The sequence below is a fragment of the Thunnus thynnus genome, chromosome 16 (genome assembly GCF_963924715.1).
Source record: "Thunnus thynnus chromosome 16, fThuThy2.1, whole genome shotgun sequence".
In the NCBI taxonomy this organism is placed as follows: domain Eukaryota; kingdom Metazoa; phylum Chordata; class Actinopteri; order Scombriformes; family Scombridae; genus Thunnus; species Thunnus thynnus.
The window spans coordinates 16,536,453-16,552,034 of record NC_089532.1 but is presented as its reverse complement, the minus strand read 5'-3'; the positions used below and the strand labels follow the sequence as shown (position 1 = coordinate 16,552,034).

At 41.1% G+C, this 15,582-nt stretch overlaps 1 protein-coding gene across 1 annotated transcript; it reads left to right on the top strand.

Annotated features, from left to right (window-relative positions):
- The first annotated feature begins 1,024 nt into the window (after positions 1 to 1,024).
- On the top strand, positions 1,025 to 15,550 carry disp2 (dispatched RND transporter family member 2). The gene is made up of 10 exons (XM_067614159.1): positions 1,025 to 1,269; positions 5,410 to 5,554; positions 5,782 to 6,056; positions 6,138 to 6,167; positions 6,298 to 6,421; positions 7,119 to 7,234; positions 8,178 to 8,293; positions 9,191 to 9,288; positions 9,545 to 9,703; positions 10,572 to 15,550. The coding sequence occupies exons 1-10, from the start codon at positions 1,175 to 1,177 to the stop codon at positions 13,890 to 13,892; spliced, it is 4,479 nt and encodes a 1,492-aa protein (XP_067470260.1). The 5' UTR covers positions 1,025 to 1,174; the 3' UTR covers positions 13,893 to 15,550.
- Positions 15,551 to 15,582: the final 32 nt, after the last annotated feature.

Here is a 15,582-nt window from a genome sequence, read left to right as displayed (position 1 = left end):
CAGAAATGGAATATAATATTCATAAGTATATTTTAATTAGTGTATAATCACCTGAAAATAAGAATTGTTGTGTTTTTGTTACCTTGGAATGAGCCCTTTATATCTACATATGGAGATATAAGGCCGCCATGTTGCATCACCATGTTTCTATAGTAGCCCAGGAGGGAGGGAGGGTGGGGGATGGGGTATTCAGATGGTTACACACTGGTCCTTTAAAAGCTTAAATAAAAATGTGACAATGTGTAGGCTAAGTAATGAGACTATTTCTTACACTTTTGTTTAGAGCTGCAACGACTGGTCGATGAATTGATTATTTGCCAACTATTAAATTAATCACCAACTATTTTGATGTTCGATGAATCATTTGGAGTCTTAATTAAGTAAAGAATGTCCAAATTCTCTGGTTCCAGCTTCTCAAATGTAAATATTTTCTGGTTTCTATGATAGTAAACTGAATAACTTTATGAGTTGTGGACTGTTTGGTTGAGACAAAAGAAAACATTTGAGGGCATCATCTTGGGCTTTGGGAAACAGTGATTGATATTTTTCATCATTTTCTGACATTTTATGCACCAAACAACTAATCAATTAATCCTTTAAGGTGAGGTCTGATTAAATCAGACCTCACCTTTACTGGCTAATTAAGATTTAATAAAAGAAAGTGTTGAGGTATCGTGGCTTTTACCTGAATTCACCTTGCCAGTCCTGACAAGAATAATACAGTATGTTGCCAACTCATTCGGTATTGATGCACCGTTGATCAGCAGCTGGAGGTCTCAATTAAGTTATGGCTTTAATTGAACACAGCATCACTGTCTGTGGACCTTCATAACAAACATTAAACAGCAGCTGTAGCTCCTGTCTGAGCCAATTAACCAGGCACTGATGCCTTCTACCCGTCACTTTGTGTTCCAGCACCGCGGCCGGTTGGACAGCGACCAAGCAGCGTCCTCAGCATCACCGCGGCTCCGCCAATCAGAGCGCAGCTCGGGGCAGATTAACCCAAACAGCCCTGGTGCTGCTCTGTAGTAGCAGAAACAAGCCCGTACCTCTGATCCTCGTGGACTCAGTCTGGGCAGATGGGGACTGTTTATCTAACCCAGTCCAAAATTACAAGACATTCGTAATTGCCTTTTTTTTCTTGCTTCATTTTTTAAGGCCGAGTCAGAGGGAGATGGATGCTTGCTCGACAATAGGAGAAAGCACGGATGCGATTGTGATGGATGATTCTCCTACAAATGAAAGGGGAATTCAAGAGGCTTGCCAAAGGTGGGTTGTTGTTTTTTTCTTGCCTGTGGGTTTATTTGTAGCTCTCTGTGTAACTTGATTATTGACAGAAAAAATTGATATTCAGCAGACGTGAATGTGTCTCCTGTGGCCGCTATTGTTCAACAGCACTCAATCTAGCTGTGTTTATACTGTGGACAATGAGATTGTGTGCCATGATATGGTTTCTACTCTTTTTTATTTTTCCATAACACTATAATAATTGTCTTTACAAGATAACTACATCATTAACCCCTGATTAGGCTGCTCTCTCTCTACTGCTGGTGAAACCAAGAGAGGATCTTCTGTCAACTTACTTTTACAAATGTATGTTTAGTGATCACAGCATTTTAGGGAATATCATTATTTAGTACACGAGTACTTTAGGAACATGATAAAGGAGAGACAATGCTTTCAGTTCCTTCTTTAATTCATCATCATATAAATAGGCTTTTGTGCTCTACTGTATGCGGTAGCTCCACAAATCAGGGCAGCATCCATCACACACACTTTCTCACACTCAGTTGACTTGACAAAGATCTGAGAGATCTGTTCTGTTGGTCAGGCGAGAAGTCTGGGTCACTGATGTCACCCTGTCACTCACTCTGTTCCCCACTGATGCAACGGCCCTGCATGTAAAAAAAAAAAAACATCAAATGGCTGAGGGGGCTTCAAACATGAAAGTGGGGCTGGAAGCAGCTGAGGCCTGACACCCTTTACCTCAACAACACGCCTCAGTTTTGTATCTCCCAGAAAGATATCCTCTTTTTGTTTCCTCTTCTAAACACAGAAGGCAGATCTTCTAATAATACCCACACAGATCCATCTCTGCCTTAAGGTTAATAGTTTGCCTCCTGAATACAGATTGAGCTTCTAGTGCATGTACATGTGTGTGTGATTGGGGGTTCAGGAAATGTTCGAGGACGTGACATTGAGTGGCATCCGGAGAGTCGATGAAAGAGACATGCAGATAGAGAGTGAGACAGAGACCTAGAGGCAAACAGAGGAGAGAGTAGAAAGAGATGAAGGTCTTTAACCTCAGAGATTCTTTGTGATTCTCCTTGCTGGAGTCTTTTGAGTGCCCCTAGACGTTACTTTGGCTCCAAACAAGCATCTCAGCAATTGACACTACCAGTCAAGCTTAGTTTTGACAAGAGGGAACAATGATTAAATACCTAATAAAGCGGCAGCTGAGTGCATTTAAAATGAAATGAGAGTAACTTTTATGTTGTATTCTTGCATGTTTTGAGGTGAACTCAGAGGTCATTCTGGCATCAGTGCACAATGTCAGTGTCCTTTTTTATTTGGAGTGTGGGGAGCAGCTCAGTGACACCTTCCTGGATGTATTTTTGTATTCATCTGCTGAAATATTGATGAGTTTCATGAATTTCTTTCCTCTTGTGTGTGTTTATATTGGCTGGCCTGTGAAAAGCCATGAAAGAGGAGTAATAGGCTTAAATATTCACAGCAGGTTACAGTACACGGTATTTGCTAATAATTTAGTGTACCTGTGTATTGTAGCCGACGTAGAGTACTGAATGGGGTTTATAATGCTACAGCAATAAAATATAGTGTTAAATGAGTTGACAGTGTTGACTTCCCCTTTATTGAATGTAATTATTTACTCAGTCCAGCACCTAAACAGGCTCAATCAGTTGAAAAACATCTGCTATGTGACTAAAAGCTGCTGAGTACACAGTAAGCAATTTATTATTTAGATCACATTACAGTTTTATTGTAATACGAAGACAAAATACTGAGGTTCAGTTCCTCACTGAGCTCCACCATTAATCAGCTCCATAATCCCTCTGCCACTGTGTACCACCAGTTCAACAGACTACTCATCATCGGTGCGCCTTATTATGGAATCCAAATAAAACTGTGTGAGGTCATTTAGCCTATGTTGACTTACTCTGTCGCCATAGTGACAAGACAGGAAGAAGTGCGGTTGCATCCAGTCGACTGTGGAAAAACAAGCATGTGGTAGACTACACAGACCTCATGCCCTCTTTTTTACTGAGATGTAACTACAACAGTACTCAGTGGTTCAGTTTGGTCTCTAATTAGTCCAGTTTCAATATCATGAGATGTAAAAAAAAATCTGGAAATAGGCTGAATGAAGCTAAAATCCTATAATGTGATAATAAACAATTCTTAACATAAAGTTCTTGTGGCTGCACATCATCTTTCCTCAAATGGAAATTTTATAGATGTCTTGTACCTCATTTTATACAGATTTCCCTAAATTTTAGTTGATATTATCAGCATCAATGCTTGTATCAGCATGCTAACATGCTCACAATGATAATACTAACATGTTTACGTAGGCCTATAAATGTTTACCATGTTCTCCATCTTGGTTTGGCATGGTTGCATGCTGACATTTAGGCTAATACATGTTTTTCACAGCAGACATTTTCAAAGCAGGCAAAACACCGCTACAATTAATAACATTAATGATGGCTGAATCACATTTAGTTTGTCCAAATTTATTAACTCCAGTATGGTGCATGGTTTACCAGTATATAGCTTCCTTGGACAATTGAATGAAACTGAGCCATCATTAATGTTAGTTGAACCTGTGTAACTATTAAAGTATTCGACAAATTAAAAATTAAATGTAATGATGAAAAATAAAGGGAGATCACCAAAATTATTACAGTTCATCCTGAGGGAAACATGAATGTCTGCACCACATTTCATGGCAATCCATCCAACAGTTGTTGAGACACTTCACTCAAAACCAACAATGTGCACCACATAGTGGTGCTGAGGGAAAATTCAGGGGATCACCAAAGACAGTGTCTGTACAAAGTTTTTTTCATCCATGTAGTGAATATTGAGATATTTCTCAGGATAAGTAAAAACATTGACCCACTGGTGGTGCTAGAGGCTAGAGGAGTCCATCAAAGTCATTAAAGATCCTCTCCAGACATGTATAAAGACATGAAAATACTCTGTTTGGAACTATAATGTGTGTCTGATATGTTTTTTCCACAAAAAAGTATAATTACGATGTTAAAATTCTTAAAACATCATCATCAATGAAAATGCGAATATTGTTTCATTTCAGAAGTTTAACTGCTGGACACAAGTTGTCTCCTACTTCACTGTAAAGTCCATTCTTAGTTTATGTGCAATGGAGGCTTTAAGTTTCCACATCACACTTGTGTAAATTGAATATTGGACCAGGATTGGCTTCCAAACTAGTTGTAAGTCACAAATCCTGCTCATAGGCCCACCTATTAAAATCAGGTTTTTAATGAGCACAGAGAAACTTTCCACTTTCAGCAGATGAATGTGAAAACAGCCTTCTAAAGTCAAACTCTGCACATGCATTTTTCTGCACAGTGAAGCTCAAACATTCAACTGTAGGAATGAATAGAAAAACATATTTTTGAGTGGCAAGGGACTTTAAGTTCCATCCACTGGGGATCGTAAATGTCTGCATAAAACTGCGTGTCAGTATATCCAATAGTTAATTCAGTCTGGACCAAAGCGGTGGCCCAACACAACACTCCATGGACTAATAAACTGTGCAACCTAGCCATACTGTAGGAATGAGAAAGAAATACATTACTCAGAGGGGAGAAACATATCATTACACTTGTCACTCCAGGCTTCTCCTGAATGCTGCCATTACCCATGAGTCATCACTCAGCCTCATGTTATCTATCCTGGACAGCCAGCTACCTCTCTCTCATAATGGGGTCTCTGACATGATATGTACAGTCTCTCACATACCTTTCTTTTTTTTTTTTAATTGGGCCTCCTTATTTCCACTAGCCACAGTGCGTTACCCAGAAATCCATTCCTTACCTCATTAGTTCTGCTGGCTCGCTCAATTCTCCGTTGGAATATGAGATAAAGTTGAGCCAAGAATATAGTCAAGAAACTGAGATGTCAATCAATGTGTAGTGGGGGAGATAGATTGTTATGCCTAAGTTTTACAGACATCACCTGCATATTTGCACTGTTTCACAGACGGAACTTTTGCACCTTCAGTCTAAAAGAACTGTTGCCTATATGCCAATCATTTCTTCTCTTCTGCTGACACATTTTCCTCTTCTCTTTTCTTTTCCTCCCTCCTCTCTTCCTCACACCCATCTTTCTCTCCTCCCGTCTGTACTCTCTTCTCCTCAGCGAGATCCCGGCGGTCTCTCTGTGCCCTCCCGACAGTGTGTGTGCTGCTGAGGCCCATTTGACAGTCATCCAGACTGAAGGGGAGCTATGTGACAGCTGCAGCAGCCTTGGCAGACCCTCTTCCTCCTGTCAGCTTTATCACCAAGTATGCATGAGCACTGACTGTACAGTATCTTGTTAAGGATAGATATATATGGAACCATTAAAAGTCGGACTGTCTCAGGTTAGAAATAGATGTTGGATTTGGGAGGCAGTGACAAAAATAGTCAGTGTGTCACTCAAAATACTGGGGCTTGAGTGATACAAGAATCCTCTATGAGAAGATCATAATATGCAATATTTCTGTTTCATCTATCTTTTTTTTTTCTTTAGGTTCCCCAGGGTCCGCGTGCCGGGGCCTACGATTCGCTACAGCCCCGGAAATGTCCCCATTGCAGCCATCAGGAGCCAATTAAACCAAACACCTGCCAGGACTGTCATTCAAACACAACAGGGCCTCATGCTGAAGGAGTTGTAGTGGTCAAAATGGGACACAGTTGTAGTTCTGCACATCAATCACGTCACAGTGCTGTGAGATGTCACTGGCTGCACGGTTCAAACGAAGGCAGGACACAAAAACCAACGCAGCGACACGTGGTGGCAGTCAGGTGTGTTTACAGACATTTTCTGTTCATCCTTTTCAAATTTGTGTGGATCATTATTATAATAAAGTTTTCAATTATTAACAGGGATGGAGGATTCTACTGCATCCTTAGAAAGTAAGCACAGAAACCCATTTTCACTTTACAAACCCAGAGGTAATGCATGTCACACTTGTTATGATCATAATAATGAATCTTTACTCAGTGTCACTGACAGCTTCTTCTTCTGTGGTTTTCTATCTGGCAGTTATTCCCAGGTGATAGTGGATTACCCTTTAGCAGTGCTCATTGGTTGCGCTGTGCTGCTTCTGGGTTGCTCACTGGCTGGCCTCTTCATTGGTCCATTGCCAGACTTCTCTGACCCGCTGCTGGTGAGTCAGTTTGGAAGAAGTCATCACTCTGGGGAACAGGCGCATGTCTGAGACATACGCTCATACAAAAGCATACTGTTTATTACATTTATTCCTATGGTGTCCCTTAGTGCAGCTCATGTACCTCGACTGTCAAATCTACAATACAAACCTCCCTCATCACCTTAGGCTGAGTGTTAATTACGGTTTCCCTAATGACTCATGATCTCAGGCATATCCATTTACCTCAACCTCATCTCAAATTCAATGATCCACTATGAATTAGATCACACTTGCTGTCATCTTAATTAAGTACATCTTCTCACCTTTGAGATGGGTGCTTACAAGATAAACACTGATTAATGAATGATTCTGAAAATGCAGCATGTGAATCTCAACAATGAGTCATTACTAATATTAAAAAAAGGATTTACATACAAATTAAATATAATTGGGCCAACACAAGGGTTTTCTGATTATTTAAGTGTGGAGTCTGATGTCCAAGTAGTTCTCCTTCTTTTCTTTTAAAATAACATCAAACAAATCACCAAAAAAAAATCCAAGAGTGTTTTTTAATGGCAATTCAGATACTATTACAAGGTACAAATGATGCAGATTTATTCAGTAAAATGCTGCAGTGCATTGATGGGCACCAGCGTCCACGCTGTCTTTAGCTTTGATGTCTGTTTGTATGTGTGTGTGTGTGCTCTTTCTTCAGGGCTTTGAGCCACGGGGAACATACATTGGAGTCCGCCAGTCCAGCTTGTCTGAGCTGCTGGAGAACACTGGCCCGGGGAAAATTTTGTCTCCTTTACCACAGCAGCTCAGTAAAAGGTCAGAATGCAGACTTTCTACACAGCCGGTCTGCAGTACTGACTGCTGCACACAGATGCTTTACAGATGGAAACGAGCTGTACACATGCAGCGATGGTGGTCCTGTCAACTTATGTGTATACAGGTGTGGGGTTATAGGTTATAAGTATTGTTGCTGCACCTAATATACATAACTTTACATGTGTTAACTTTATATAGCATAAAACACATTCAAAACAGATATAACATAAAGGCTCATTAAATATAGAAATATCAAATAAATGTTATTATAGATATGAACATGTAATTAAAAGTATGTACAATCATTAACTTTATAATAAAATAAATGATTTAAGTAGCTCTATATTAACAATAATCAAATTATTCTCCATCAGCTCTGAGGGAGCGTTTTAGTGTCTTTCAGGTCATTGTTTCAGTTTTCCCACCTGTGACTTTGCTGTTTTGGTTCACTCTCACTGCTCTCATCAACCTTGTTTCCAGTCGCAGCAGACAGCAGTTTTCATGTAAAAAGATCTGATAAACCCACAGTAGGCTAGACTCCCAACACTAAATGTTAGATAGACAAAGTTAGCGACTAGCGGGTAAACATAGTGGAGCATTTAGCCACTAAAGGGCCAGATATTTTTCTCAGTTGGAGTTGGTGGAGACCAAAACTGAGCCGAAAGCAGAGTGAATATTGGACTTACATTTGCCAGGTGGCCAGAAAACACACTGCCAAATGAATGATAATGTTGCTTTGCTCCAAGTCTGTTGGATGTGTAAATAAGCAGCTGTTTGCTGTTTGTTTCGTTCAACATTATAAGGTGACAATATATTATGTTTACAGCTTATTGCACTACCACCAAATGGCCAACAATAAATTAATGTAGGTTTAAAAATGATCCTTATTACTTTTTAACATCATGTTTTAAATGTGTGTGTGTGTTTGTTCTATCTCTGCTAGTTTTGGGGCTGCTGTCAGTAGAGATGGCAGCGGCAGCCAGGACGCCTCCAGACTTCGGAAAAAGAGGATGCTGGCCAGGGACTCATCTCCAGATACCTTCCTCTGCAACGCTCCTGGTGGGTCAGTCCTAGTCGGTTCATCCCTGCCGACACACTCTTAAATCACAGAAAATAAATATATAAATTAAACTGCTACTCTATTGATAACAGCAACAATAAAAATACAAACACCTTTCAAAATACATTCTGCAATTTCCAATTTAGGGTTAATTAAGTATTCTATCAGTTTGCATAAAATATCAATTCTATTCCTAATTGCAATATCTAGACTTGTATAGCACATTCAAGCAAGTTGCCAGGAGGAATATAAACACCGCTAGCTCCGGCACATTCATCAGAGCAGACAATGAAATGGAAATATTATAACACTGTAATCAAAGCCCATTCAGAAGCTGAGATACTTTTAAATATGTAAATTAAAACCCTTCAGCTTGTTAGGGATTAAGCAGCACTCCCAGCACACTAATGAAAACAGTGCAGCATAAAAACAACGGTAAGAACGTACTAGTTAAGTACAAATTTACAAAAACAGTGAGATTTTGAGATGTGTGTAATAGCTTTCAGTTGTGGCTTCAAAGAAAGAAGTTTGTTGAATGCATTTTCAGTTACTCCACATTTTCCTCTTAAAGTTCTACTTTGAAATAGTCTGCTGTTAGATCAAAGACTATATTTCTGTTTCTGCCTCATAAAAACACCAGAAAACTGCCTAAACGAATTTATTAGCAATTCCAAGCCTTGAGGTTTGCATTTCATTTAGAAGCCTAATTTATACTCAAAACAGACAGCAGGACACATGAAATATGTTGTTTGCCTTGTTTTATTTTTATTAATTTATACCCCCAAAATGTAAATCTTCTACTAACAGTTAAGCTATTCTGAACATTTCCAATCATCCCTACAAATTGATGATTCACTGCCAGTCATCTTTGAATCCATCTGTCTTTCTCCACGCAGGCGAGCATTTGTCCCAGCTGGTGTTTCGTTCAGAAAACTCAGCCAGTCTCTGGAGCCTGAAGGCCATCCATGCCATGTGTGAGATGGAGCAATCCAGGGTTCGCTCTGATTTACTCAACCCTCCACCTCACCTTTAGTCCTCTGCCTTTTGTTTCTTTCTTCATCTCTTTAGCCACCATCTTCTGTTAATCACCACTTCATTTTTCTTTCTTTCCCACCTTTAAATTCTCTGCAGGAATTAAAAACATGATTTTTATGTGCAGTATATTACCTCATATGAAATGAATTCATTTTTTGTGTATTTGTTTCAAAACTGGGCATGTGTTCAAAAAATATTTCCCTTGTCTGATTCAGATACGCTCCCAGGCCCAGTTCCAGGACCTGTGCCAGCAGCATGTGAGGGTGGAGGCAGAGGGAACGTCCAGAAGCGGCTGCTGCCCCAGCTGGTCCCTGGGCAATTACTTGGCTGTCCTCACTAATGCCTCCTGCTGCCTCAGCCTAACCTCCCACCAGGTAGCTTTCTTTTCCATATCCTTTCCATTAAAAAATACCAGAGAAACAAATTACTTCATTAATTGGAATAATTACCACAAAGTTTTTCTAAGTTCAAAGCAATAGCCAATCTTGCACTGCAAGTGAGATGTGAGGTGCATGGTACAAATTAACATTTTTTTAGCATGCAGATACATTCTTGACCTTGATAAGAGACATATCTGTGGTAAAATATTCTGAGCACAATGTTCACTTACTTAGTTAAAATAGCTGAGTAAATGAAGCTGGAGTTTAGCATACTCTACCACTGATCTAACATTTTTTATTTTACATTTAAAGCTTCATTTAGTTTTCTGGAGGAATGTTTTTTCTAATTCTTGTCAATAACAGAATTAACATGAACTATGTGAGTGATATCAAGATATTGGTACCACTTTCTAAAGCCTTTATACCTTTATAAAGGGTTTATAAACTGACTAAATTATTTACTAATTCTGTCTCAATCAGTAATAAGCTACATGTATTAATAAGAACGACTGTTGGGTTTCCAGGCAGTGAAAAATCTCTTCAGGTGGTGAAAACTTATTAGAAAGTGGTATCATTGTATATTATACCGATTCCAAGTCGTACACAAAAAGAAGAAATTGAACTTCTTTTCCACTCTCAGTTTTTCACCATTTAACATTCATACAGACAAAAACTTTCTCAAATAAATAGTTGGTTTTGGCTTTTCATGTGAATTGTGAACAATAAGAAAAATGTTTAACGATGCCACAAAAGATTTTAATTCTACTTTATAACATAACTCCTGGAGTGCATTAATGATCTGTTTGAAGGGTGATTTTATCAAGGCCTTTAATGTCATTCAATTTTCTCCTTTTCACATCAGGTCTCTGAATCTCTAAACCTTCTCCGGAAGTGTGCTCTGTACTATCATGAGGGACATCTGGTTGAGGCCTGTGTTGAGAGACCTAAACATGGCAGCTGCTCCTCTGTCCCGTCCCGCTGCAAACAATCCCGCGTGGTGTTCCAAATCCTACACTTCCTGGTTGATAAAGACTTCCTCGGGCCGCAGACTGTTGAATACCAAATCCCAACGCTGAAGTACAGCCTTCTGTTCTTACCCGTGGACAAAGGAGAACACATGATGGAGATATACATGAACACTCTTGAAGGCAGGGACCTGACGTACAACAACACGACTATCACCGGCATGGACTTTGGCATCAAGCAGACGCTCTTCAAGTATTACCTGGCAAGAGATTCAGTATACCCTATCCTAGCTGTTGTTTCCCTTCTTTTCACCATGGCTCTGTATCTCCACTCTCTCTTCATAGTAGCATTATCTGTGATAGCAATCGCAGGCTCCCTCCTTACTTCCTATTTTCTCTACAAAGTAGCATTTCAGCTGACGTTCTTCCCCCTGGTCAACCTCTCCGCAGCTCTTATTCTCTTGGGAAGTTGCTCCAATCAGGTTTTCATCTTTGCTGATTTCTGGAATCTGCAGCTATCTCAGAACCCCATGGCTTCCCTGGAGAAGAGAGTAAACAGAGCTTTGCAAGAAGTTGGGTATTTGATTTTAGCATCAGGATTAACCTCTAGCGCAGCATTTTTCTCTGGCTATCTCAGCAGCATTACAGCAATCAGATGTTTTTCTGTTTACCTCGGAACTTCCTCTTTCATCAGTTCACTTTTAGCGTTAGTGTGGCTGCCATGCTCTTTCATTCTGCGTGAGCGCTACACAGAAGCATCCTCTGCATCTGTAGCAGTGCAGGGATGGAAACCATGCTGTTCCAAAAACACCGGTGGCTTCTGGGATACAAGCTCACGCAAGCGATGCCTCTTCACTCTCGGGCAGAAGCTGAGAGAATTGAAACGAGGTTTCGCTGACACCTCCAATTTGTTATTTCTGAAAATCCTGCCTTGTGGAGTGGTGAAGTTTAGATACATCTGGGTATGCTGGTTTGCAGTGCTTGCCGCTGGTGGTACGTACATGTCTTGCATTGACCCTGGTATGAAACTGCCCACCCTTGACAGCAAGGTCACCCAGCTTTTCCGCTCCAGTCACCCGTTTGAGAGATACGACGCAGAGTATCGCCACATGTTTATGTTTGAGAGACAGAGGAATGGAGAGGACAAGCCTGTGAGGTTAATGCTTGTTTGGGGCGTCAAACCAACTGATAACGGGGATCACTTTAACCCAAGAAGCAACGGCTCTTTGGTTCTTGACCCAGACTTTAACATGAGCCGACCAGACGCGCAGGTTTGGTTGAGGGACCTATGTGTTCGGGTTCAGAACCAAAGCTTCTATGCTGCGCCATCACCAGAGGATAAAGATGCAACCACAGACCATATCTGCCTTGTGGAGCAGCTTATACATTGGGTATCTGTCAGAAGGTGCTCAGAGAGTGATGATGCCCTTCATTTCTGCTGTAATGACATCCCTTTCCCCTACCCTCCCAGCGTTTTTGAGAACTGCCTCAGTATGATGCTGGCAGAGAGGTACGCTGAGGGCCATCTGGCCCACAGTGGAGGTCTGTACTTCCAGCCAGATGGCAAGGTCGCTGCCCTCGTGTTGGCATTCAAAACCACATACCTCTACAGCTTCAACTTTAGTAGAACCAGTCTTTTCTACAGAGAAATCCTGACGTGGTTTAACAGAGAAATATCAGGGGCACCACAAGGGCTGGAGAATGGCTGGTTCATAAGTCAGCTGTCTCTTTTTGACCTACAGCAGTCTTTAAGCTCAGAGACTCTGGTGGTAGCTGGCTTCTCAGTAGCTCTCACATTTGCTTTGCTTCTCTTAACCACATGGAATATTCCATTGAGTATATATGGGACTGTGGCTGTAGGAGGCAGTGTGTTTGTCACGGTCGGCCTCCTGGTTCTTCTTGAATGGCAGCTGAGTGGCATTGAGGCTCTGTTTATATCATCGGCAGCAGGGTTGTCTGTTGATTTTATTGCTAATTACTGCATATCCTACAGCTCCGCTCCTCATTCAGACAAAATTGGGAAAGTAGCACACTCCACTAAAAGGATGGGATGTCCTGTAGCAATAGTCTCTGGTGCATTTTTCAGCATGGGGATCATCATGTTGCCTGCCACAGTCCTGCTATTCAGAAAACTTGGGATTTTCCTGTTTTTGGTGAAATGCGTAGCATGTGGATTTGCAACCTTCTTTTTTCAGTCCCTGTGCTGCTTTTTTGGACCCCAGAAAAACTGTGGAAAGATCACGCTGCCATGCTTTTCAGACCAGACCGACAGTGTGCTGTCATCAAGCTCAGCAGCAGCAGAACCTTGTTCCTCATCTGCCTCAGCTGCTAATGGGGCCTTTGGCAGATCTAGAGTGAGGAGGAGTTATGACAAAGACGCAGGTGGCTATCTGTACCCCAACCACCAGCGTCAACAGAGGCAGAAACAGAGCGGAGCGGGAGGAGGAGGGGGCAGAGGGCAGGAGCAGTACGAGCTGCAGCCGCTGGCCTACCGGCTGAGTGACAGCTTTGAAAACAGCACCTGCACCAGTAAGCTGTCCAACCGGCCCTCTGTGCTCTCTGATGAGATTGAGTACTCTGGGAGAGATGTGGATGGGGACAGTGAGGAGATGCAAAGTCGTCAACATAAGATCAGCCAACCGCCTCCAGCTCTCCAGACCTCATCTCCTTACAAAGAGAACACTCTGCGACCTGCAGGTCTGGCACAAGAGGACCTAACTAAGGACAGGCTGCTGTGTAAAACTTGCCGAAGTCAGTGTGGTGGGGTGAAACACTGGAGCAATACATCTTTCTCCTCATCTTCTAGCATAGAGGAGACTATAATCAGCCACACACTTGAGACCATCGACCAGCCATCTCTCTGCAAAGAGGAACAAACCACAGATGAGCTCCATCACCATCATCACTATCACCTCTCCTCCCAGTCTCAGAGCTCCTGCGAGGGTCTGGAGGACTCCAACGAAACGTGCCTGAGTGACATCGAACCAGGGCCTTCAAATACACAGCAAAATGAAGAAGAAGGGGAAGTTCATTTACAACCAGGACACCTAAATGGGAAAAGAGACACGCTTCGTCTCTCATTGAAAGAAACAGTTTACGAGACTTGTGGTAAGGGCCGCAGCAGCCAGAGTGAAGAAGTCGTTATTTTACCCAACAGTAAGCCAGACTTGCCGGACGTTTGGATAAAGAGAGACGGACAACGGGAGGATACATGTTGAGCAAAGCTGGAGGAATCTTTTTCAACACTGTGCATTTATTGCTCTGAATATATGAAGAGGAATCACTGTACTTACACAAGCATATAGGAATTACAAAGGGAGCACAATGCTGTTCCTTTTGTATAATACTAAAGGGAAATATAAGCCAACTGCAAATTTAACATGTGACAGCATGTTTGTCTAGTGTTGCTGCTAAGGTTGTTACCGTTTCTGTTCAGAGCATGAAAGTTAAATTGTTCAGCAAAAGGTCAAATCAAAGCATGATTTGTTCATCCCGGCATTTTCAGAAGAAGACAGTAAAAGATTAAGCTTTCCTTTCAGCTCTAACCTTGCACCAGTATCACACTTGAAGAAACTAAAGCTACAGTATGTGGTCAACAAAAGAATTATCAAGTACTGCACCTGCTGCCTGCTGTTGCAGAATTTACTTTGTGCCTGGAACTTTCTAACATCTGCACAGACTGGGTTACAACAAATACAATGCCACCAGCATCCAACCGCTGGCCTTTCTCCGTGCTCGAACTTATCTTAACAAGCCATATTACATTCAAGGACTTGACTGAAAACATGTTAAAAGATAAATGTGAGAAATACAGAGAAAGTGCTGCATTGTATGTGCCTGCATACAGAATTACATACAGTATGTTAGCCAGAACCAGTCATTATCACGTCAACTGTGACTTGACTATAGCCAAGATCCTACAGTTGGGTTTGTGATGATAATGTGTACAGTATGTCCTCTGTGACCATGATGTAGAAAATCAGAAACCTGCGGTTTGCGATGTGTTGTTTGTAGTGTCATGGCTTGTTTGCATTTACTGTTTCGCTGTCAAATTGAAAAAGTCATGCTGTTTATTCCAGTGTCAGTGCCCACAAATGTCATGTTTACTTAAAAAGGCAAAAAAGGGTTTTAATACAGATAAAACACTATATGTGGGTTTATACAATTTTGGTGAGTTGGTGCGTACTGTCCCAGGATCTGTCAATTGGCTGTGTATACCTTTGCCTTTAGTGAGCAGCAGTGAGCTCTAATTGAGATTACTAAAGCAGTAGTTTTACCATCACATGCTTTGACTTGTACATAAACCTTGTTGCAGCACTCTTAAGAGAAACTCCAACTGGCAAATCTTTAAAGGAACAGAAAGCCTTTTAACACCCCCTCCCTCCCCTACTGTCAGCTGATTCTACATGTCTCATTACCACTCAAATAATGGTACAGAAGACATGTGAAGCATGTGCCAAACTTCTTTCAACAGATTGTTTCGAACGCTGAAACAGCTGTATCTGTGTGTTTTTGTGCCAAGGATGTGTCCTTTACAAAAGTAAAATAAGGTATGTGTTTATAGTCTTATATATTATATTAAGTATGGAATAAAGAGGTGTCAGAGGTCCAGAGAAGGTGGTTTAACACAAAGACCTTAACAAGAAGAGTCAAATGTGCCTATGAGCAGGGTTGTTTCTCATTGTAAGACGTGTTTGCTTTTGACATCTTGACTGTATAATCACAATTCTTCAATGAGCCTTCACTACAAATCACTCAGCAGAATGACCTGCCTTAGAGGTGAATTAAACCAATCACAGGCTTTCTATGAACAAAATAAGTAAAAAGGTCACCAACCACTCTTATTTACAGGTGTCAATGTTGTAATTTTTCACAAAACTGGAATAAAATAAAACATTTATTTTCCTG